The 26,248-nt window shown below is 36.1% G+C and overlaps 2 protein-coding genes and 1 long non-coding RNA gene across 5 annotated transcripts in view; 2 read left to right on the plus strand and 1 right to left on the minus strand.

Moving 5' to 3' along the window:
* cacna1fb (calcium channel, voltage-dependent, L type, alpha 1F subunit) overlaps positions 1-1,695 on the plus strand; it is a 76,139-nt gene extending 74,444 nt beyond the window's left edge. The window contains exon 48 of one of the 2 annotated variants that reach the window (NM_001324496.1): positions 419-1,687. In NM_001324496.1, the coding sequence (NP_001311425.1) occupies positions 419-685 (267 nt within the window). In that variant the 3' untranslated portion in view covers positions 686-1,687. Of the gene's footprint in view, positions 1-418 lie in introns of both variants that reach the window. The other variant, XM_021478267.3, reaches the window with a different exon arrangement.
* A 4,210-nt stretch (positions 1,696-5,905) lies between these two features.
* On the plus strand, positions 5,906-25,278 carry sypa (synaptophysin a). Of its 2 annotated transcripts, XM_005167042.6 has the most exons (7): positions 5,906-5,953; positions 8,015-8,080; positions 19,538-19,662; positions 19,954-20,152; positions 21,154-21,345; positions 21,436-21,753; positions 24,973-25,278. In XM_005167042.6, the coding sequence occupies exons 1-6, from the start codon at positions 5,936-5,938 to the stop codon at positions 21,718-21,720; spliced, it is 885 nt and encodes a 294-aa protein (XP_005167099.1). In that variant the 5' UTR covers positions 5,906-5,935; the 3' UTR covers positions 21,721-21,753; positions 24,973-25,278. The 2 variants fall into 2 exon arrangements, with proteins under 2 accessions (XP_005167099.1, NP_001137449.1); NM_001143977.1 differs by lacking the exon at positions 24,973-25,278 and having other exon boundaries at positions 5,926-5,953; positions 21,436-21,720.
* On the minus strand, positions 5,907-7,727 carry LOC141375628 (uncharacterized). Its single transcript, XR_012384308.1, has 2 exons — positions 7,628-7,727; positions 5,907-7,545 (listed from the first exon to the last, which is right to left on the minus strand). It is a non-coding gene; the product is annotated as an uncharacterized lncRNA (long non-coding RNA).
* Positions 25,279-26,248: the final 970 nt, after the last annotated feature.

A 26,248-nucleotide genomic window follows, 5' to 3' on the forward strand; every position in this document is an offset into this window, starting at 1 on the left:
TTGACTTTTTGAGCCGATGATAAGAACGCGCGCATGATTATTGAAGTGCTTCTGACATCCGATCCTTTCAGAAACTGACAAACGCGAGAGTGAAGTGCGAAAAAACAAAGGAAAAGCCCAAAAAGAAAAGAAAAGCAAATGATTCTTTCAGCCACCTAAGACATGAATAAACTGATATGTTTAGTCTTGTCTATTATCGTCGCCTTTTGGACTATTATGAACTCGAAATGACGGAATTAGTTTCTAACATGTGCTGGTGATGATTAAAGATACAGCTGAGAGGTTATGTGAATCGAACCGACCTGAACCGTACCGTACTGTACCACTCAGTGGAAATTAGTTGCTTAAACAAGTTCTTAAGGCTTCTAGTTCTCTGTTAATGCAACCGGCCCCATCTTTCTCTTTTTCTCTTCCTCAGGTCTTGATCTCTGAGGGCTTAGGTTTGTATGCCAAGGACCCAAAATTTGTAGCCTTTGCCAAGCGTGAGATTGCAGATGCCTGTCACATGACCATTGATGAAATGGAGAGCGCCGCAAGTGATCTCCTCAACCGAGGAGGCTCTGAGAAAAGCCAAAAGTTCATGAACCACACAGACACAGGGCTTGTATACAGTGACGAGGAGCCCATCAGGAGCCATGAGGAAGAGGAGCTGGCGGACGAAATGACCTGCGTTACATCTTTCTAAAAAACTGAATAAAGAGCCAATCAGGACAGCAGTTAAAAGACTCCCGACTGACCAATCACATGTTAATGCTGTGAAAGAAAGCGGCTCTGGCTTACCTTTCGTCTTTAAATGCAAATCACTGAAAAGACTCTTTTTATAAACTGCTGGAAACGTCAATTGTTTTGTAATATGTTTAAATGTGTTTTTATTCTGTTCTTTTTGTCTGTATGGTTTATTTTTAAGCATCATTTACAGAGGGAAATGCACAAACACAGTATTTTTAATTATTCAGTTGAATAATTTTAATAACGAAGAACCAAAATAATCTGAATCAACATTTTTGTCTTGCATTTTGTGTACATCTGTGTATTTTTTCCATTTTTTTCACAATAGGCTCCAGTTTGCTTAATCATCTTTGGATCTTGAAATGGATTGAGTCTACTCCATTTCCATCTTAAAATAGAAACATCATCTTGGAACAAATAGCAGACTGTTTAGGGGCAAAAAGATCCTACATTGTGCTGCGTTTACAAAGCCTGGCAGGAATTTCAAGTATTTTGGATTTTTTTTAAAGGTGAAACACAATTCATTGTACATTTGTTGTTGTTGTTGTTGTTGTTGTTTTTTTATATTTGTTGTTTTCATTTTTTAAATCCATTTCCTGCAGTTTCATAAAGTGATTGACTTTGAAACATTGCTGATATGCCAAGCCACTTTATTTTTTTCAGTTACTTTTGAATGATCATGATCCCCAAGATTGAGTGATCTGTTCATTAAGAGGACAGCGTGTCCCATTCATTCTGTGCATTTAATTAAAATGACTGAAAATCCGCTAAAAATAAATGACCACGCGATACAGATGGGATCACGTCCGTTCTACCACTTGTAATCACCAGAACTCTCTCCCTCCTTCTGCAATCAGTGTAAATATTAATAAAACTACCTAACATGTAATATTATATCTAAAGATTTGTATGTGAGATTGAATGAAAGTTTATTTATTAAAAATATGACTGATGTTTGTAAACAAATATAGATATCAAATGTTTTTGTGTGTTTTTGTATGGGGGTAGGGGTGCAAGAGATCTGCAGAGTGGATGGCAACATCAACAGCCTAAGGCAGTTGTCACCAAACTTGTTCCTGGGAGTCCAGTGTCCTGCAGATTTTAGCTCCAACCCTAATCAAACACACCTGAACAAGCTAATCATGGTCTTACTAGGTATACTTGAAACATACGGGCAGGTGTGTTGAGGCAAGTTGGAGCTAAACCCTGCAGGGACACCGGCCCTCCAGGACCGAGATTGGTGACCCCTGGCCTAAGGTATTAAGACATTTGTGCTGCCCATTACATTACAAACTACAGGAGAGGGCAAATTCTTCAGAAGGGTAGCGCTCCTTCTCATACTTCAGCCCCCACATCAAGGTTCCTGAAAACAAAGAAGGTCATGGTGCTTCAGGATTGGCCACCCCAGTTACCAGAGATGAACATTATTGAGCATGTCTGGGGTAAGATGGAGGAAGCATTGAAGATGAACCCATCTTGATAAACTCTGGGAGTCCTGCAAGAACGCTTTCTTTTCCATTCCAGATGACTCATTACTAAGTTATTTGAGTCATTGCAGAGATGGATGCAGTCCTCCAAGCTCATGAGAGTCATGTACACAATATTAATTGTATTTCCACTGCACCATGACTTTATATTCTATACTGCACATTATTTCTGTTAAGTGACAAGACTTCTGTCTATGCAGTCAGACCTTAGTGTCCTAATTAAATAATTAAATATCAAAATATGATCATATTTTATTTTGGTAAAATAAGTGTAATCTAGAGGCTTTTGCCTTTCATATAAGCCACTTCTGATACCTAATGATCAACTTACAGTTAAGTTATTATTTGTTGTTCCTAAAACTTGGATAGGCGTCAAGACTTTTGTCAGGTAGTGTAGTAGCTATGGTTTTTAAGGTGCGAAATTGAGCAATTTGTTAATCAGTTTAGAACTTGTAATAAAAACAAGGAAATGCTTAGGAAACAAATGGCAGGAGATAGATATAGAAAGGCACACGTTTATCTTTGCATGCGCACATCCTGGGTTTTTTATGTACATTTTTGTGTGTATAAGCTGAACTGATGCATTATATTTTGTAACTGGAACCCTTCAACATTGAGACCAGGCTGCTTTGCAACACGATGGCTTCAATTATAGTGGTGCATTGTGGGGGAGGACACTTTCTTTAGCCTTACTGGCCATTAAACACAACTGCTGCACCTCTTTATCTGGATCTATGAAAAATGTTCTACATCATTACATCTTTATGAAAGTTAAGCATTTCTTAACCTCATTTACAATAGTGAGGGATGCTGAAGTGCATGAGCTTTGCCACTGAGACGCTCTCATAACATGTACAGAAAACCTCTAATTAGTGTTTTCATTAGCAGTGAGAAGAACAAGACAGCTGCAGCGCTTTGGGCTTCAAAAACAGGAAGAAGAAAGTGTGGGGGGGGGTATGTTTTATTTTAACCTATATTATGATTGTGTTTTTTGTGCTTTTGGGTTCCTAAGACTCTACAAGACATTTTTATATTCAAAAATATATGTTCTATAGATCCCAAATGATATAGAGAATCTCTAGATCTCTTTTTATATATGAGCAATATTACACTCGTAGCAGTGTGATATGGCTGTATATCAGCACTGGTGGGAAGTGTGCGACCGAGTGTTTTGGCGTCCCAGGTCCCACCAGTGCTGATATACAGCCACATCACACTGCTACGAGTGTGATATTGCGTTTATGCAACAGTTTGACAGCATAATCATGTAAATAAAAAAAGAAGATATTGAATATCACTTACCTGTTTAATATTGATTTGATCAGCTGTAGTTTAAAAATTACGCTGTTTAACTTCTAAGGGCTTATTATGCGGTCACTGTCGCCATCTTGTGGATGGACAGCATCTTTGGTCTGCTTAATGACAGGCTAATGCCCACCCACGCGCTGTCTCTAAGAAACTATAAATACTTGAAAATAGGCTCTATCCTTGTAAATCAACTGCATAGCTGAAATCTAAACAACTACATTCTCAAAATTATGTTTTGTAACAGCTGCAATATTTGTCCAACTGTAGGGTGTCCTCTGCTTGTTGCTCTGTGTGGGCGGAGTAATGGGCCAATCACACCAAACTCACTTTTTGCATTGAGAGGTGCCTTTATTGATTGATTTACTAATTTGCGGGGCTTATGCACCCTGTGTGCCTCACATTTTAACTGCCTGTTGCGCCTTGTGTTTTTGCCCTTGTGTGCTGTGCGCTCACAGTTGAAAAAAGTTAACTCTGAGCGGAAAAAGCATGTTACGTCACTCGCATCTTTTTCATTCTCCAATCAAATGAAAGCAGAGGCACCTTCTATTGAGGTGCCTGCAGTATCTGTGTTGTCAAGAAAACAACGGAGACTTTTGAAGATTGAGGAGAGATTTGTGGTAGCTGTTTTGAGTTATCCGGAGCTGTATATGAATATTAAATCATGAATTCCACAATATTATTAAACAATATAATTATATTAATACCAACAGCAACACTCGCTCAATACCCAACTAATTCAGTCATTGCCTAGCGACATAAAAAAGCACACCACGTTTCTTTTTTTCTTGTCAACAAAAAAGGCAATGTGGTGCGCCACGCGTTTTTAGAACAGAAATGAGCGTAAGGTGTGATCGGCCCCTAATACACAAGAGTGAAGAGGTAGCACGAGTGCTGTTACTGGCAGAGTATTGCACAGATATCAGCCAATCAGAATCAAGAACCAGACAGAATCGTTGTATAAACAGATTTATAGAATGATGTTTTTAAATTGTTAACCATTGTGCATTGATAGAAAATATAATAATAATGTAGAGAATATATAGAAAAAAATAATATATATACAGAATATATATATATATACAGTATGGATAATTAACCGTATATTATTCATACCCTTGGCAAATTCTAAATTACTGTTTTTGTTCAAATGTAATAAAATTTATATTAAAAAAAGGTTTTTTCCACAATGTTGCCTCTTGTACATCATCTTTTGAATAAAATAAAAGAATAAAAGTAACTTCAGAATTTGCAAGTGGTATGAATAATTTTGGGCTTCACTTTATTTTATTTATATATATATATATATATATATATATATATATATATATATATATATATATATATATATATATATATATATATAAACTTCCTGTGAAATTGTATTTCTTTTTTAAATATTTCAGATAATAAAAGTGATATTTAATAAAGCAAAAACATCTCACAATTTTCATTTTTATTCCTCCATAAAATTATGTATACATATATATGAAAAAAAAATATATAGAATATTTTATGTCATTTCATTTCTTTATTTTTTATATTTGTAGCAAATTTCTTTTAGATTGCCTTTGGCTGGTAAAAATGTAAAGCAAATTGTAATGTTAAATAATTAATATAGATATAATCATTAGGCATATAAAACCTACAGACATCTCTTCATTTCTGAAATATTTTCATGTTAGCATGTCTCTTAATTAAACGAGTATTTATTTCCCCCCTCTAAATATAGTGTATGAGTCATCATTGTCAGTCCATCTCTGTATAGTTACTTTCCACAAGAACATTTAATTTAAACGTTCCTCAGTCTATGAAAGATCTTAATAAATCTAATGTAGGGTAATTATGACCTGATGATAACTGTGTATATGGCTCTATTAAATCCTGAGCTAGCGTAGCTCCAGAATGTAGGCTACCTTTCCTATCATTCTCATACAGATATCATAACTGTTTTGTTTATGTTGTTGTTGAAGTCCTTAATGAATAGTTATTATTTTCCCAAAAGATATCTCCGCCAAATTAAACGATCTAATTCAATCCCAGCACTCAGTGGTTTGGTGTTGTGTGATCAATCATATTCATAATTTACGGCCTCTGCAGCACGAGCAGCAGCCTCGTCATTGAAAACAACAACTCATTGAGGTAACATCATATTCGAATGCATCCTTAAAGACAGAGATAAAACAATTGTATAAAGTGTGCCAGGTTACTGATCTCCCTGCTCGAGTGTGTGATCCGCGTCGGTCGGTCGATCCATCCGCTCTTTGCGCACCAAAAAACGCCTTCTCCAAGCGCGTGACGCAACTGGAGCTGTTCCGCCGACCCTCCGTCTCCCCCCCGCTGGCTGTTCCGCTGCCATCACTCGCCTCCCCCCGATTATAGCTATTTCTCCTATCTACGAGCAGGCGACTAACATGGATATTGCAAATCAGGTATGGCATTTTGAGATCCGAATTACGTTGGTATATTATTGCGGTGTTTATTACGCACGTGTTTGTCGTTTGTCTTTCAGTGAGGGATTCGTTGTAGACTCTTAGAAATTACGCTGGAAAATTCTTATAGGGAGAGGTGCCCCTGGTGATGCTCTCCGTCGATTCACTAATAATGAATTTCTCTTGTGAATTATTATATTTTCGTTTTTAACGCATGATTTGCGCTATGATTTTTGTGTGGTATTTCAAACGGACACGATGAGATTTGCTCGATGTATAAACAGAGGGTGGTGATGCTAGCAGTTACACAGTCGCTAAATACACATTTTTGCCTTTGGTATCAAAATATGGTTTGTAATGTTACGTTTTGTTTTGTGCGAACGCGTAATATCAAATCAAAGCGACTTCTCGGGGCCCTTTATCACATGCAGATGCGCTCGTGGAGCTGCTCTTTAAAATGGCAGCTGACTTTCATCCTAACGCTGTGGCTGTGTGACTTTCAGCTCCGAGCACAGGGCCTTCTGTCTTTTTCCTACATTAATATTAGGCTGAACAGACATAGTTAGGCACACAATCAATTGGTTAGTAGTGTTTAAATTCACAGAACACCATTAAGGTTGGATACACATTTTGCAAGCTGCATTCATGTGTAAGCGAATATTATATATTGCAATGAATAATTGAATTGCGTAAAGAGGACTCCTAAATCGATGTATTGATTTTTTTCTTCTCGTGTGGTGTTTGAAGGAGGACCATCCACACGAGCAAACAATGGTGTCGTGTGAAACCGCACCTTCCTACGTCACTATAGCCTATATGCCCGAATAAAACTAGTATCACGTTTGAGCAAATATTTCCAAATATAACAAACCCGCCAGGCATGAAGTAGCAGATGCTGCCACATCTAATATATATTTGCACTTAACAAAGAGCGTTTAATTTTTTTTTTCCATACTGCTAGAGACGAGTGCCATCGTTTTTCTTAGATTTTGCTATGCAAAATGGTTTCAGAAATCTCCCTGGTTTGCTGTTCGTCGTCTCCATGGCTCGGAGATGGCGGTGATGCGCGCGCAGGGATGCTGAGGTTCAAGGTCCTCCGGTCCCTTCGCTTTACTTCGAGCGTCAAATACAGAATGATACGTGGGAGCCGCTTCAAAATATACATTGGCTCGTATAAGCATACAGGCCAGTTAGTGAAATGAGTCATCTTGGTGAAAACAGCATCTGTTATTTACACAGTATCTAGCTATCTACTGTAGATACTATCTAGTGGCGGCAGGTACTGTAAGCTACTGAAATGTTTGTGGTGCAAAATTCACACTTCACAGTAATCACTTATCATGTTAATAAAATGAGAATTAAAATAGCCAGAAAAAAAAAACACAACACCATTCAACAAGGAGTACATTAGATGGTGTAATGTTGTCTAAACCGGTGACCATCTGGTTAAATTCAGCCACCTCAGTCACCATTTACAGTACGTACAGTATGGTCAACGCTTTCAATCAGTTCAGTTGACGAGATTAAAGGAATGAAAATTCTGTCATTATTTGCTTACCCTCCACTTGTTTCAAACCTGTTTGAGTTGTCTCCTGTTGAACAAAACAAAAACAAAAAAAGCATTTTGAAGAATTTTGGAAACCCATAATCATTAATTTCCATGAATTTACTCACTGTAAAGACTCATTTTTGGTGAACTGTCCCTTCAAGCTCTGTCTTTAGCTCAGCTCTGTTGAGCATTGGAGCAACCTTCAAAGTATTGCTCAAATGATCCTCAGGAAAAGCCATCATGTTGTATTCAAACCTTTCATTGCAGCAAAGAGCCACTGACAAGTTGGCTAAATTATTGGAGAGAATAATGAATTATGAATTGCAAATGTCACCTACAACCTTTATTATAATGAGGTATTTTAATGTCAATATTTTAAGTGATTGTTCACCACAAAATGATAATTATGTCACCACTTACCCGATGCAAATGAGTAAATCTGTTTATGTGTCTGTCTACACGTCTGACGGTCTATCCATCTAATGTTTTTACACATGTTCTTCTTTTGACAGTTGGTTGCCCAGGGGCAGTTCAGGGTGCTGAAAGTCCCATTGGGCTTCATCAAAATCTTAGAATGGGTAAGTAAAATATTGTGTCTCGTTGGATCTTAAATTAATATTATCCATTAATTTTGCTTGCTTAAAATTAAAAATTGGAACTCTAGGTTTAAACACGATCATGATATCAAATTTATTCATATTTATTTTTTCAAATGAAAGTCACCTCATAATATCTACAACAACTACCAATTGTTTATCAAAAATGCATTCATTCACTATAGCAATATGATTAACAATACATGTAATACTCAAATAGAGCTGTTATAATTTGGTTTTGGGGGTCTGAAATATTGCTTCTATCCAAACACTGTTTTCGTAAGTTTGTTTTGGGAGATCAGTTCTTAACATCTGTTATGAGTAACTATTTTGGTGTTAGCTTACTTCTGATGAATTGTATATAAATAAACAATATGTTACCGGCACTGTGTGAAATGTATAGAACGCAGGAAATGTATAGAACGCCTAAAATCGAACATCAAGGTTTGAAATGATTGCTACTTTATACATTGCCTAGATATTCTATAGAATGCTGAGTTGCTGTGCAGCAATGTATGTAACTGGCCTACCCCCACCTTTTTTCCTGCCACTGATGTTGGCGGTGATGCTTGGGTTGTTGTTTGATGATGTTGATCGAAGCATGTGAGTGTTGAAGACTATTGTAAGGCAAGTGTATTGCCGATATCACAGACGATATTGGTTCTGCAATCTTAGTTCTGCTGTCATTGTTTTTCCAGTAAGAACATCATATGCTTTATTTCATCTTCCTTCCACTTTAAAATATGTATTGATCAATAAAGGCTTTTGTTGTGCTCTTCTGACACTTTGCCTAAATGATACTTGTCATTCTATATTCTATATTATTTCCTATTTGTTTTATTTTGGCTAGAATAAAAGTTTTACATTTTTTAAAAAACATTTTAAGGTCAATATTATTAGCTACTTTAAGCTATATTTTTCCGATAGTCTACAGAACAAACCATTGTTATACAATAACTTGCTTAATTCCCCTAACCTGCCTAGTTAACCTAATTAACCTAGTTAAGTCTTTAAATGTCACTTTATGCTGTATAGAAGTTGCTTGAAAAATATCTAGTAAAATATTATTTAATGTCATCATGTCAAAGATAAAATAAATCAGTTATTATAAATGAGTTATTAAAACTATTATGTTTAGAAATGTGTTGAAGAAAATCTTCTCTCCGTTAAACAGAAATTTGAAAAAATAAACAGGGGAGCTATTTATTCTGACTCATATACTGTGTGTGTGTGTATATAAATATGTATGTATATATATATATATATATATATATATATATATATATATATATATATATATATATATATATATATAAAATTTATTTATTTATTTATTTATTCCAAATTAATCATTTTAATATGTCTGTAATATATCTATATTTAAAAGCACATTGTTTTGTGTTTCTATGAAGCATTGCAGTAATGACATTTAAGCGCAACTCATATGCTAATTAATGTTAAATCATACATTCATTTATTGACTTTTAATGACAGATAGCATTTCTTTCTGGCTTTTATACTCTTTTCAGCTTTCATTTTTGTAGAAGCCTGGGAAATTAAATACCTCATATAATTTGTAACATCAAAAAAAAAATTTTTTACTCGATTTTAAAAATTTTTATCATTATTTATGAATATTATTTTAGAGGTTAACATTCTTTGCATACACCCAAATCAGTCAGGAGTTACAGTTCATGAAAAGTAGGTTTAATCAGGTTTTGTTTTCAGTACATGTTTTTCTTAAATGTATAAACAGTATAGATTATTTGCTGTTCCGCCTTCAAAACGAAATGCATTTCATCTAAAAATTATTTCTCTAAAGTGTGAAAACTCCAGGCTAAATATGTCGAGTAAAAGAATTAGTGTTAGGAAACAAAGCGAGGACATGTTTAGTGGAACAATGCGAATAAAATAGAGCACAGCAGCAGTATAATATCTCACATAAGAAAACTGGGCAAAAACCAAACCTAAATAAACCAGAGAAACATATTAGTTGTTGTAAGCTTGATGCTGATGATGAATGTATTGTATATATCCGAGAGAATCTACAAAGCACTAGATATATATTAAAGGAAGGCAGCAAAAATCTAAATGTTTGCTTACTCAGGCCACAGGATGGAGCCATTAGACAAAAAAACACCTGTGTACACAAAGGTTATAAAAGGATTATATTGGAAATCACACAGTGATTTGTACCAGCTATATTAAGCCTGTCAAAAATTATGCATAAAAAAGAGGTTTAAAAACCTGTTTCATTGATAGATAGTTTACCTGGAGAGCATCACATACAAATTGAAGGCAGAGAAGCAACTACAAGGCATGAAGTATATGGGCATCATCTCAAAGCAAACTGAGTGGGTCATCAGCACAGTCATAACTGTGGTTACAGCAAAGATAATTCAAAAATGCATGGAACACAAAGATCAATACTAAGTAATAAAACGGGAGCACTGTCCAAGGCTTAGAGAGGAAGAAGTGGTTTCAAGGATCGCAAAACACAAAAGCAAAGTCGCTTTCAAAGGAAGTGCGTTCATTTGATGGCCATATCTGCTACGCCTCCAGACAGCTATTTCAGGCATACATGGCCAAGTCCTGCCTAATTAAATGGAGGAATAGTGAAATCTCCAAAACTTAAGGACTTTTTTTTGAAAATCATCTATAAAATCTGATATAAATGTTGTCAAATATGCATATTTCAAGTTGGTTCAGCCAATATGTAATCCTAATTACAAGTCTTATGCTTTCAGTTACAGTAAGTGGCAGTGTATTTACCAAATGGTGACTGAATGTTTTATTTAGTGTATCTGATCATACTGTAGACTGCAGTTTCTCCTATTTACTATGTTACTGTGAACCATCATGCTATGCCTATAGTATTCAGCCCAAACTCATTGGAAAAAAGAAGTGCCTACATTTTTATGAAGTGTAAATGTACATTGCTCCGTGTACATTTGGTCGCACGTTTCAGATGGCAAATCGACTAGAGGGTGCTGTCTACATATTCTGAAATTGGTTAAGTTATGTTTATTTGTACTTTTCAGATAAATGTCCTTATTATATGTGTCCACAAGAAGGCAGAGCTTGTCATTCACTTGTCAGATCACTTAGCGAACCACTAACCTAAATCCTATCCTAAATCCAACCAACAGTGTTTTCGAAAGCAAATGTTAAAAGAAAAGTGCACTTGTGACCACATAGGCTGCGTTAGAAATCGCCTATTGCACAATTAGTACTGCATTTGAATTTAAATATACAACTCGGCCATTAGAAGAGTACGTTCTATACAGTATAAATATCAGAAGCATGAATGGAACTCAGACATACTACCGTACATCCACCATTTTGTCATCATCACATGACCTACCCGCATCAGTTCATGCTCATTTATGAATTCTCTCGCAGTGCATCATAAGATAGCGTCCATCCAATGTGCACTTCAGAATCTTGCCAGAAGTAGTAGGTTATCCGGCTACTTCTCACATACTGTTTTTCGAATTCTTTGACTTCGGACATACTACTCTGCTTTTTACCGTACTATACAGTATAGAAGTATGCATTTTCGCATGCAGCTATAGTTTTACCTTGATTTTACATTACTTTTAGCTGTTTTGTAAAACTGTGCTTCACCAGACTCAAAACAAGTGCAAAGTGAGTTAACTAGCAAACTGAACATATGGAGATAGATAAGTGAAGCAAATGTATTTGATTACAAACCATAGACACTCTTTTTGTGGTATTTATTTGGTATTGGGCAAAGAACTGCACAAAAATAATCCCCTTTTCATGGGTAATATGTCCCTGTAAATATCATTAATGTTAAAAGAAACAACAGTCATTGGCATGATACTGCCATGTAGTGTTTATTTAACCTAGATACTACAGTTCAGTACGTTTATATGCAGTTTCACAAAAAAGGAGGCTTAAGCATGTATTTCCAATGAGCCTGTGTTGATAGTGTAGGTTTTAGATTTAAACCAAAATTTCTGGCAAGTATTGTTCAGTGTTTCTCGACCACGTTTCTGGAGAACCACCAGTTCTGCACATTTACATGTCTCCTTAACCAAACACACTTGATTCAGATCATCAGCTCATTAGCACAGACTAAAAGACCTGTAATGGGTGTGACAGAAAAAGGAGACATCCAAAACATGCAGTGTTGGTGGTCCTCCAGGAACGTGGTTGAGAAACACTGCAGTAGTTGGATAAAGTTGAGTTCAGAATTGTTTTCAGAATACGATTGGACAATATTACTTCTTACACTTGGAATCTCATCAGCAACGGAAGTGTTTCAGAGCTCCTTAGCACTAGTAACAAGGTCTGAAAGGTACAGGTGTTGAAAAGAACCGTTCAGAATCAGAATAAAATAAATTCAATTCATAGTACATACAGTATATTCAGTGCTCAGAGATAGAAAAGGAGTGACAAAGACTTCATGGGATAAAAAATATCTGCCAAAATGTACTCCCAGTCCATCTGTCCTGCGGAGTTTAGCTCCAACTCTAATTAAACACACCTGGACAAGCTAATCAAGCTCTCCAGGCAACTGTGTTTAAGCTGGTTGCAGTAAGGCTTTGCCGGAAAATGGCCTTCGAGGAGCAGGATTGTACACCCCTGCACTGGGAAGATGCTCAAAATAGAAGTTGAACAGACCAGCACTGAGATTCAGTGACGTCAGCAAGTCAGTTACTCTATCTGTGGATACAAGCTCAGAAGGTATTGGTGCAGTAATTCTTCTGGAACAAAAGCCAGCGGCGTGTGACTTAAAGGGACAGTTCACCCAAAAATAAAAATGTATCATTCAGTCATTATTTACTCAACCTTCACTTGATTTAAACCTGCTTGAGTTTATTTATTCCGTTGAACAGAAAAGAAGATATTCAGAAGTATGTTGGAAACCTGTAACCACTGACTTTCATAGTAGGAAAAACAAATACTATGGAAGCTTTCTTCAAAATATCTTATTTTCTGTTTAACAGAGGAGGTTCAACTCTTAAAGATTTATAACCACTCGAGAGTGAGTACATGATAAGGTAAACTATGCCTTTAAGAGTACATATTGTAAAAGAGCTGCTCGCCATAGTATATGGTTATGAGAACTTTCATCAGTTTGTACATGGAAGTGACCACAAACCAAGACAGCAATTTCAGAAAGCCATTACATCAAATTCCAATAAGGCTAAGAAGGCCACTACGGTAGATTTATGCAGGGATCAGACTTCATAATATCAGCCTGTTTGAAGATGATACAGTACACTTTGGCAAATTATGGGCGTAGGGATACAAAAATCAATCATTTTATAACGTGTAGTGTGTCACTGCAGACAACATGTTTTGGAGAGCAGTACATTGCTGATGCTTTGTTTGTATGTTTTTCCAAGAACAGAATGGAAGTCTGTCAGAAGAAGACCTAAAGATTACTTTGCTTGTAGTATTGATTCTTATATCTTAGAAGAAATTGGACGCTTTAAAACAAGCCATGGCAAATGATGCAGAGATGCATGCAGGCTATGAAGAATACAGTGGAAAATCACTACTCAAAACAACACAACCATACTGAAACATTTAGAGACAAAATGGGCTGTCAATGGTCAGTTGTTCAAAGCTGATAAAACTCATTGTTCCTCAGCAGCTCTGAGAGAAATGAGAAATGTTCAGCAAAAGGCATGAGTCGCATTTGAAAATGGAGAAGTGCAGAACAAAAGAGAAGACATTTTGTACGGGCCAGATATGTCTGGACACATTGAATAGACTGTAACTGGCATCTTCACCAAAGGTTTTTTTTTTCTGAACATGCAACCTCGAGTCCAGATTATGCACAGACCAATGGGAAAATAAAGGGAACTGTGTAATCAATGAAGAATCTGCTGATGAAATGAAAACATATCAGACTTACTGTACTAAAACACACAGATTAAAGAAATTCTTCTGCATAACTCTTAATTTAACAAAACCAACAACATCTGCACAGCTTAACTCCGCAAAAGCTACACTCACCGGCCACTTTATTAGGTACACCTTTCTAGTATCGGGTTGGACCCTCTTTTGCCTTCAGAGCTGCCTTAATCCTTCGTGTCATAGATTCAGCAATTTACTGGAAATATTCCTCAGAGATTTCTCAGAGATTTCCATATTGTCATGATAGCATCACACATTTGCTGCAGATTTGTCGGCTGCACATCTATGATGCGAATTTCCTGTTCCACCACATTACAAAGGTGCTCTATTGGATTGAGATCTGGTGACTGTGGAGGCCATTTAAGTAGAGTGAACTCATTGTCATGTTCAAGAAAACAGTCTGAGATGATTCGTGCTTTATGACATGGTGCAGTATTCTGCTGGAGGTAGCCATCAGAATATGGGTACAATGTGGTCATAAATGGATAGACATGGTCAGCAACATTACTCAGGTAGGATGTGGTGTTGACACGATACTCCATTGGTACTAATGGGGCCAAAGTCTGCCAAGAAAAAAAAAAACACTCCACTACACCACCACCCCCGGCGTCATTGATATCATTGAATCATACATACAAGGCAGATTGGATCCATGCTTTTATGTCAATCATGTCAAATCACCTTTCTTCCCCATTCTGATGCTTGCTTTGAACTGCAGAAGATCATCTTGACCATGTCTACATACCTAAATGCATTGAGTTGCTGCCATGTGATTGGCTGATTAGAAATTTGCGTTAATGAGCAGTTGGACCGGTTTACCTAATAAAGTGGCCAGTGAGTGTATATTACAATATAACTTTCACCTGAACTTCAGTCTTAAATAAGTAGAATGATATATTCCCATATAATACATCCATTAAAATACATTAAATATTACTTTACACAATGTATTGAACATGCTACATTATCTAAGCATTTGCATACTATTCAATGATTAATATAAAAAAATGAATAATTATATATTTACATACATTTACACAAGTGATTAAATAGATTAAATGGACTCAAAAATCTGTTTCTGATATTCATAAGTCACCGTCTGAGCACGTTGCTTGGCTCCCTAAGGAGTGAACAGAAAACCCTTGCTCTCTGTCAGTATGAAGGCACTTTTTTAGCACAGTTAATGCATCATTGACTTAACAAGGTCCACGTTGGAGGGCATTCACAATCTAAAAGATTTGGTGCCATCTAGTGGTCACAATGTTTTTTCACTTCATGCAAGGTGAAAAATGGCATCTGATAAGACAACAGGCCAAAGATGTCATTTGAATCCTGTCTAGACTTCTGCTTTTTCTATTTAATTATGATATTTTAACACTACATTTTAGTGACATTTTAAGCACTATTTTTAGCTGGATTAGCTTGTCAGATCGTCATCATAACCACACTTTTTTATGTACCAAAACGTTACTAAAGATTTACAATAATGAGAACAATACTTATTTTTAAAAGAAAATTATTTTACATCATATATCATTAGGAAAAAAATGAATCTGTTACAGTTTTAGATTTGAAAATGTAGAATTTGAGATGCTGAATATAGCGTGCTGTGACTTAAGACCAAATTCTACATCCCAAATTCTGTGCTGAAAGCCAATACAGGGTTCAAATTGGTCTTAAATCCTTTTTCGATGGGTTATTTTCACAATTTATTATGAATTAGCAGTCAAAATAGGACAAATGAGCTCATGCATGGAACGAATTCTGGACTTTTGTCAGTGAGGGATGGGACTTTGAAACCACCCCAACACCCCCCTGACTACAGGCCTGGCTAGTATGTTTCTACAGTGTATAAGATTTACCATGATCTTGAAGAAGAAATATTAACTCAAACATCATGAGGTTTTACATAAAAATGTACAATTGTAATGATTCAATAGAATAAGAGTAACAATAAGCTGTCTGGAGACACACAAAATGATCTTTGGTTCCATCAAGTTACCATTAATGCATAATAAGCATTTGGTTTTATACAGTTGCTATTAATATACAGTATTTGCACAGTTTAACTCACTCACGGAACTCAGTTGAGTTCATTTGTGCTTGTTTCAGTCTAACATCAGTCTTTTCTGGGCTTGGTAATGTGAGCTCATTTGATTGTGTTTGGTTTGATTTGATCAGATTTGTTTGCCTTTGTTTTGTGTGGACTGTTTTAGCCTGTATAACCAGACCTTTTTTCTAGGTTACACAATGCCTTAATTGCTATGGTGGTTGCATGTTAAATCCATCTTGTTTAACTTAGCTTATCAAGGTTTTTATGTTTTTAGGTTTCCTTCCTGTTGTCCTCCTTTACCCTATTTGATTTGGCTTCGTTTAGCATGGTTTACTGCGGTTTGATGTGTGTGTGTGTGTGTATTGTTTCCGTGTCTGATGGTGTTGTACATTGAAACACAGAACAGCGCAGCTCAGCGATATGACAGATGGCCGAGTATCTCTGTGAAATTTAATAACTTCATTCTCCATTCAGTCCCTCCACCGGCCAGAGTCCATAAGTAATCTCCATGACTCAATCTCTCAGATTTAAATCCTAACAGGAAAAATAATGTGCCTATGTCCATTTCAGGATGCTGGTGTGACATGGTGATGCAGAATATTGATAGGATGAGATCCAGACATTCAGAGTCTTCAGGTTTTAACAATCATACAAATAATAACTGCCATATAATGTAACACTTCAATAAAGAACTAATAAATTAGTCTAAGAAATGTAAAATGATTTATAATAACCCAAAATTGTTTCCCAGTAATAGGTTGCTGCTGTAAGGGCATTCACTGCGTAAAACATATCCTGGAATAGTTGGTGGTTCATTCCGCTGTGGCAACCCCTGATAAATAAGGGACTAAGCTGAAGGAAAGTTAATGAATGAATAATCCAAAATAATTCAAGTATATGAGCAATCTTGAGATGTAGGTATCTGAGGACTGAGTTTATAAGCTTAAAGGATAAACAAATGTATTCATTATGTAATTTAGCAACATTTTACAAGATCCTATTAAGCATTTTTTATGTTTTTAAAAATGTTTGATAGATATTTAATAGACATTTTAACATAGACAGCTTAGGTGGAGCCTGGAGGAAACAAGGCTAAATCTGGGCTGTCAATGAAAATCTAATAGACGTCTAATAATAACCTAAAACTAGACTAATCATCAAATACACTGAAATGAATGACTGCACATGTAAAGTGTGTCTAATCTGTGTATTTGATGACTAGTGTTTAGTTTTAGGCTATTCTTAGACGTCTATTGGATTTTCACCGAAAAGTTAGCCTTGTTTTAGCCAAGACATCTATGTTTAGATGTCTATTAGACGTCTATTAAACACAATTGCTTGGTGGGATGTTACTTCTAGGTGAAGTCAGATTAATATATTTTTAAATAATGTCATGTGTATATATAAGTAGCATAAGCTAGTAATATGATACAAGTACATCATTTAGTATTCATAATAATTATTATTAATTATGAATCAGTTAATATAGAAAATATAACAGCATTAGAAATGTCTATAAACCACATGGTAAGGGATTCTCTCATTTGGTTTATTTAGTCAGTATGTTAACTGATTTCACACACCTCCTACATGAAATGTTAATATTTATAATGTTCCATTATCACATTTGCACATTCAGTCTTGACAGATTTCATCATTGTGTGATGTCTGAATGGGAGTCTTTTGATGAAAAGCTTTCTGAAGCATTCTCTAATGCTTTCAAAAGCACATCACACATGTCATTAGGTTTTTGCTCTGGCTTCCAGTTACATTCAGAATAGATTTTAAAGTATTACTACTAGTCTATAAATCACTAAATGGCCAATAACCTCAATACATTACAGATATGCTCACTGAATACAAACCTAACAGATCACTCGTCATTAGGATCAAGTAAATTTGAAATTCCAAGAGTTCAGTTAAAGGTGCAGTAGTTGATCTTCCACAATGCTAATAGCTTAGCATAAATCTCTGAATCACAGTCCCACCCCTGTCATCCAGAGCCACGCCTCCTGAAACAGGAGCACGCGCACCTTAAAGATAACAGCAGAACCCTCTCTTATGTGTTAAAAGCAACTAGTGCTTGTCCGGCGGAGTGCAGGAATTACACTCATTACTAAGCCAAACTGACATGCTATTTCAGAGCGAATTTTCAGAGTAGCATGGTAAACAATATAAGGACAGCGTCACAGATCATCATTGTTCAAAAATGAACCAATGTGATGTGAATATAAAACCATTTTCACCTCAGTAAAGCTGGCTAGGTGGAATAGTGCTATTTACTGATGTTTTCTTGTCAAACTAAATAAAATCTACATTATCGATGCTGGAAAATAACCTTATGAAAATGAAAACGGTCACATCAATCTTTTACCGGAAGATTTTAGTGGCTAAACATGTCTGTGCAGATATAACCCATTTGTAACAACAACATCTAACGTTACATCAGCTTTGCATGAAGCTAAAATAATTTTAAAACAGAACATTACCTGTCTAAAAGAAATCCTTCAGCCAGGGGGTCGTCCTTTCTCCAGCATGCAAAGGTAACTCCAATATTGATCCAGGTTTTGATTCAGCATGTTTTTACCAATCGCACATACGCGCTCTCTCTCTCTCTCGATCTCTCTCATGAACGCGCAATGCACAAACGGCAGAGCTGCGTACAAACGGCCGCTTGACATACAGTTTGGGCTACTTATCGGAATTATGAGAGATGTATTTAATTGGATGAACATTTTTTAGTTTTATGCCTCATCCAGAATATAAAAATACGTACATTTAGATCATTTATTTTAATCAATACTATTGGAATGTAAAGAGACTTTTAACCGGCACAACAAAAAATGTTTCTAAAGACAATCTCCTAGTGCACCTTTAAAGCAGGGTGAATCAGCCTTCAGCCACTGCGCCCCCCGCTGCTGAAGTCAGCTTTCAGAAATGATCAGATGTGCTCCAACATTAGACACATTCAAATCTAGACTGAAAAAACATTTGTTTAGCTGTGGCTTTAAAGAATGAGCACTGTGCTACGTTCGACAGATCACACTATTATATCTTCCTTTTCTTTTTCATTCTTTTGTAACCTGTTGTGACACATTTGATTCTGTTTTTTCTGTTTTATTCATTTTTAATTCTTTCAATCCTTTTTATTTTCCTGTTTCTTTTATTCTTGTTTATGTAAAGCACTTTGAATTACCATTGTGTATGAAATGTGCTATATAAATAAATTTGCCTTGCCTCTTTTTACCAATTCCAAATTAACATTTCACTCTGGTCAAAAGACTTAAACGTGTGTAACAGTAAAAGCTGTGATGTGGATTTTTGTTGATCAAATAGTAACATCTAGTACGAATGACATCAAGGTTATGAGCTTAATTCTGAGGAAATGCATGAACTGATAAAATGTATACCTCGAACGCAATGCAAGTTGCTTAAGATAAAATCGTCTTGTAAATGCTTAAATGTAAACCTCTGTCTCTCTTTTTTTCCAGGTGTTTGCCATCTTTGCGTTCTCCACCTGTGGGAGTTACTCCGGCTCCTTCAGGATGAGCGTGGAGTGCAAGAACAGATCCGACAGTAACCTGAAAATAGACGTGGACTTTGAGTATCCCTTCAGGTATTTTTCTTTCCTGGATTATATATTTTATTTTATTTTTATTTGCATTTTTTTTTTATTATTATTCGTAATTCTAATGGTTGGAAAGAAATATATAAAAATGGCCTTTTTCCTATGTTTGAAAATTAATGTTGCATATATGATATATATTTATACATGTGAAATCTAAATATAAATTGTATGTTATATGTGTCAGCTGCATACATTCCCATGTATCAGATTTCTATATTGGACAATGTACTCTAGATTAGGTTAAATATCTTAACACTGTTCCTCCTGTACCTCTTCCAGGCTCCATCAAGTGTATTTCAACGCTCCTACCTGCAAGAATGGCCAGTCCGATCGTTTCTTCCTGGTTGGTGATTACTCCTCTTCAGCAGAGTTCTTCGTCACCATCGCCGTTTTTGCATTTCTGTACTCCATGGCAGCTCTCAGCATCTACATATTTGCCTTTGAGAAGTACAGAGAGAACAATAAAGGACCACTAATCGTGAGTTGATTGTGAGACATAAACATTAAGTTATATGTACAGTGCTCAGCATAAATGAGATCTCTCTTTTAAATGAATACTTTTTATTGGAAGCTACAGTATACAATAATATATCTGTGTATATACATTCCCAGTGCTAGGTTGCTGCTAGAAGGGCATCCACCACATAAAACTGGCCAGTGTAATTGGTGGTCCATTTCGCTGTGGTGACCCTTGATAAACTAGGTACTAAGCTGAGGGATAATGTTGAGTAAGTGAGTATGAGGAGAACTGAAATAAATATCTATAATATTTATGAACCTTTTTTTATTTACTTGGGCTGCTGTTAGAAAAAATATCTGAAAAGAAGTCATGAAATGGGATTTACCAGTGTTTTGTTTTGTTTTCTACTTTTATCTGATGTCACTTTTAGTCATGTACAACTTTTGTTCTGGAAAATTGTCTTTGAAAAGTCTTTTAAAAATTAAAAACACGTAAAACTTCCTTAATAGTTATATGGACTACTTTTGGCAATTTTAGGGGTTGTTTTTTACTTTTATTCTAAGAGCTTTTGAAAAAAATTAATTACATGATGTTTGTAAGTAATGTAACTTCAGCCAAACTATGTTGCAGCTCGGGGCGACACAGTGGCTCAGTGGTTAGCACTGCCCCTTTACAGCAAGAAGGTCGATGGTTCAAGTCCCAACTGGACCAATTTACATTTATGTGTGAAGTTTGCAAGTTCTCCCCATGTTCGCATTGGTTTCCTTCATGTCCGAAGACATGCTGTAATAGTGAATAGGATGAACTAAACTGGCCCTAGTGTATGGGTATGTGTGTGTATGAGTGTTTCCCAGTACTGTGTTGCGGCTGGAAGGGCATCCGCTGCGTAAAACATATGCCAGAATAGTTGGTGGTTCATTTTGCTGTGGTGACCCCTGATACATAAGGGACTAAGCCGAAGGAAAATATCTATATATTATATAATATATCTATTGTATAAGCCTCTTTAATAATTGCAGGATTTCGGTGTGACATGCGTATTCACCTTCATGTGGCTGGTGAGCTCGGCAGCCTGGGCTAAGGGCTTGTCGGATGTCAAGACGGCTACTGACCCAGAGAAGGTTCTGGATCTGATCCCTGCCTGTGAAAACAGTGGCAACCGATGCCGTGAAGTTTACGACCCTGTCATGTCTGGTCTTAATACTTCTGTCGTGAGTCACTTCTGCTTAGTAAAAATACGTTTTTTTGGAATTCTTTTAATGTCTTTCTTGTGGTTCAAGCCTATTTTTTGTTCTCTCCAGGTCTTTGGCTTCCTGAACCTGATCTTGTGGACGGGTAACCTGTGGTTTGTGTTCAAGGAGACTGGGATCGTGGCACCGTTTATGCGCCAGCAGCCTGCCCAGGAGAAGCAGCCCGCCCCTGACTCCTACGGACAGGCAGGTTACGGGCAGCAGGACCCGTATGCCGGTTCCCAGGGAGGCTACCAGCCCGACTACAGCCAGCAAGGCTACAATCAGGGTGGAGACTACGGCCAGGGCGGATATGAACAGCAGGGGGCACCCACCTCCTTTTCCAACCAGATGTGAGGGAAGAAAATCTGAGGAAGCGGGAGTTAGCTGGTGAGATTTGTTTTGATGAAGTGGGATGCTTTGTTTTTAATGGTGAAAAACATATTGGGTAAAAATTGGATTGGGGTAAAAAAAAAAAAGTTTGAGATATAGTCCTAATGAGCAAATTTCCATTAAAAAAACAGTATGACTTATTCGAATAGGACAACTGAGCTACACCTTTAAAAAACTAGCAAATATTTAGGAAGATACTGTACATCAACTAAACATGATACTGTAATTTATCAGCTTTTGACCACATATTCATTTCATAAGTCTATTTCAAAATATATTCATATTGAATTAAATGGAAAGAAATACTTTGAATGAGGGAGTATGGGTCTCATTCATTTCTCTACATCACCTGGTGTTAACAGATATGTATATTTATATATATATACAGGGCTTGACATTAACACCCGCAAAATGCAGGTAGATTTCAGCTGTGGCAGGTAAGCCAGCCTATCCCACTAACCACTCAGGCTGGTTGAAAATAATTTTTAAATTGCAGTTTTCTTAAAAGCAGGGTTCGACAATAGAGATGGAATAATATGCGTGCAAATGTGATCTTAGAATCGAGAAGCAGCATGATAAAAAGAAAGCAGGTAAAACCGAATGAGAAGATATCACTGGCGAGCACAGGTGACGTGATGTGCGCGAATGTTTAAAAAGCATGTACACTCCTATTTCCTGGCGTGAAGCAACCGGGCCTGGAATTGCAACTGCTGCGGTTGGTTCTTTTCGAAATAGACTGCACATAAAGGGATGCTTGTGCACCCATAGTCTTGCTGCTTTCAAGAGCTCCAGATGTTTTGAAAAATTTCTTTTTTTTAAGCAGTAGCGGTTGCCGCTTTGTCTTTAACCATTATTTGAACAGATTATGGCCCTAACGTTAACCATGTGCGTGTGATCATCCTTTCGTTATCACACACGGTATGCTTTTCACCTGCTTTCTTTTGCTTACAATTATTTTTGTTGATATGGATTAATTATCATTTTTTACAATAACATTGCTGTAATGGGAGATACACTCCCAATTTATGTGTAGTTAACTGGTGATCTGGGACCTTCAGCCAGGACAGATTATTATACATTGTTTTAGATACATGGCAATAATTCTTCTTTTAAATGTCAATTATTTTTTTTAAAGAAAGTTTTTTTTGTATAAAAAGAGCATTTACTGTATACAGCTATATTTTGCTTGTTTTGACATAGTATTTATGTGTGGCTAAGAAATAATGTTTATTTATTTAGTGTGGTCAGAGATAAATATGATAAATCTTTAGTGTTGAGCCCTGAAAAGTCATGTGAAATAAAAACTAATTGCTATGCGACACTATAAAATCATAATCCATTTGCTCATGCTCATTGAGCAAGTTCATACACAACAAAAAAGTGAAATTAATGAGGGGGCATGTAGACATACCACAAAGTATAAATCAAGTAATTTTAGCATGTCAAAGTCAAATTTATGCATATAAAATATATTTTCCCAACAACAAAATTGTGGCTAGTGAAAATGGCGAGTGGCTAGTAACGTTGGAAATCTACTAGCCACATTGACTGGTGATCAAAAAAGTGAATGTCAAGCCCTGTATATATGTATATATTATTTAATATAAACTGGAGTTTTTTTTTTTGTCAAATCCATATTTGGACAACATTAGTTCTACATGGGTAAATGGACATAGTGATAGCCAATTTAAAATGGGATGGGACATCTCAAAAAGTAATACATGGCCAATATATTGAAATATATCATTAAATTAAATAACTAATAGATTGACCACATGTACCTGTGATCCTGGACCACAAAACCATTCGTAAGTCTGTAAATCCATTTTCTTTCCTTTTTTTTAAAATCTTTCAAAATATTCAGAAAAAAGTGCTTACCAATGCATATTACTAATCAAGTTCTTATACACTTACATTAGGAACTTTACAAAACAAATTCATGGAACATGTTTTAAAAAAAACTTTATATATATTCTGATTGGACTGTCTTGGTAACAGACATTTACCTACAGATTACAACAATTTTTAAAATGGTATGTGTCTGTGTATAGGAAAAGACTTGTTCAGCTACCTAAAACCTAAAAATGATTAAAGGTCCTGTGAAATTAAAATAACGGTTTTTAGATGTAAGTATTAGTATGTTCATTTTAAGGATATCTATAAGCTTCTGTAGTGTGCTCCCAAAAAAGTGGCAAAATTTGCATTTAGAATGTAAAACTGATATAAACATCCAAAGATTTGTCACTTCTGCCTTAATGGATAAAAGAGCTTTTTACTTCAGTTTCCCATCAAATTTTGACCAATCAAATGCTCTCTAAAATCTGACATCCCTCACCCTGTTTAAGGCCCCATTTACACTAGTGCATTTTAGTTTTAAAACGGCATTTTAGAATGAAAACGATCCGCGTCCACACTAGCGTTTCACCCAGCATTTCTGAATAGCTCTCCGTCCACACCAAAATGCTGAAAACGCACATTACGCGACCACATTCACACGCTCTGGCATGCGCTGCAGCCTATCTATAGCCAGATGAGAGCTGTGCTCGGAGTGCTCATCAAGCATCTCCCGCTGGATCTAATCTCAATATATTTGTTAAACGTGATATTTCATTCATCTTGTTTTCTATTTCTAACGACATATTCCCCAACTTTGGTCTTTTGAATCTATTACTTGTTCTCAGGTAATGTGTTTTTTCAGATGTCTCTGTTTTCCCCTATCCACACTTAGATGGAGCAGCAGCGTTTTAGAATGAAAACGGCCTCTTTAGCGTTTTCAAAACACTCTGTTTTCGGTGCTTGAAAACTCAGGTGTAGTGGTGACAGATGGTGTAACCATAGCAAAACTTTTGCTTTTTAAAACTAAAAGGCATTAGTGTAAACAGGGCCTAAGACGCTTCTCATTTGCTTTTCATTTGATACTCTTGATCTCAACCTCTCTTACTGGCAGAACTGTGATAAAACAAAATACTATTGGCACTGTTCACTTTTCAGTTGAGCTTACACCAAATATCGAATAAAAAATCCACATTTCAAAGCACTTCATGGAACCTTTAAGGTGTTTATTACCTAGAGTCAACTTTTCCAGAAAGTTTGCTTAGACAAACCATTTTAAACTCCTGAAAGGAGCCTTGTTAAGTTTTCTTTGAAATGATGTTACTCCAGTTTTTTCTTCAGTTTCACTTAAATAGTGCTGTCTTTCTCATTTTCTCTCCACAGGAAGAAGGTGATCGTTTGACTCTAGCAGTGTGGTGCCTGAACCTTACCCACAATCCCACACCTCTTCCTGTTTGTGCGTCTGTGCTTACGTCTGTGAAAGGAAAGGGGGCGGGTGGGAGGGGAGGGGATGGGGTCGAATCTAAAATCACATATATAGAGGGGTGCGGGATAGAGCGGAGGGATTTTAATGTGCTGTTTAATATTGTGATGTATACAACTAAAAAAAGGTCGATCAAAATTCAAAACACTTGAGTACTGTACCAAAATATGAAAACGTATATGAAGCCTATTACAAATTTTCGAATTGATGATGTTGACAATAGTAATGCTGAACTTGAGAGAATGTATTTGTCTGTGTGCTGTAAAGATATAATGATAAACTATATATATATATATATATATATATATATATATATATATATATATATATATATATATATATATATATATAGGATTATTTCACTGTAGTCTAGATCACTTTAGAGGCCCTAAATTAATAAAATAATAATAATAATAATTTGAAAATGGGAAAACATTCACAAAGCCCCACAGAGTCTGTTCCTTGACATATTTACCTCTGGTGGGTTGTGGTTTGGTACAATTTGTTCCATTTCAATGTTGGATTCTTTTCTTTGGTTTGGTATTTGGTTGTTGTTGGTTATTTTTTCATGGGCGGGATGGAGCACTGATATGACTGAGACAGAGGCGATGGGGGGCGTCCAGAGTTGCTGTGGGCACAATCATTCCTAAACTTATGGATGGACCACATTAATTCAACCAGCAAGCAAAACGGTCAGGGGTATCATAAAGCATTTTTCATTTCCTGATGAAATGTTGACTTTGTTTACTTTGACACTCTCTCTCTCTCTCTCTCTCTCTCTCTCTCTCTCTCTCTCTAATCGTTGTCTTATGAAAAGCACATGCGTTCTCAGTGAAGAATTAGCATGGTTGTTCATGACACAATGTTTCCAAGTGCTGTGTTGATGTAGTGCTGTTTAAATTAGAGGATGCTAAAAAAATAGATCTATAAATCTATCTATCTATATATATATGGATTGGGAATTTGTTTGTGTTGTGTGAGCACCGGACCAAGAGAATCAATTCTGTGTGTTGAGATGTCAGTCATATAGATATATACATGCCAGTTTCAATTTCATCAATATTTTCTTTTTTTCTCCCTCACTTGAAAAAGCAAATACAATATTCCAGGCTTGAAGCCTGTGATATTGAGGTATATTTTCAGATGTACATATAAAAATATATATGAAGCACCTGC

Source organism: Danio rerio, chromosome 8, assembly GCF_049306965.1.
Source record: "Danio rerio strain Tuebingen ecotype United States chromosome 8, GRCz12tu, whole genome shotgun sequence".
Lineage (NCBI taxonomy): Eukaryota > Metazoa > Chordata > Actinopteri > Cypriniformes > Danionidae > Danio > Danio rerio.

Excerpts from the sequence above, each read along its gene's own strand:
- sypa (XM_005167042.6), top strand. Across the intron at positions 19,663-19,953 it reads GACTTTGAGTATCCCTTCAG|GCTCCATCAAGTGTATTTCA; the intron begins GTATTTTTCTTT and ends TACCTCTTCCAG. Across the intron at positions 21,346-21,435 it reads CTGGTCTTAATACTTCTGTC|GTCTTTGGCTTCCTGAACCT; the intron begins GTGAGTCACTTC and ends TGTTCTCTCCAG.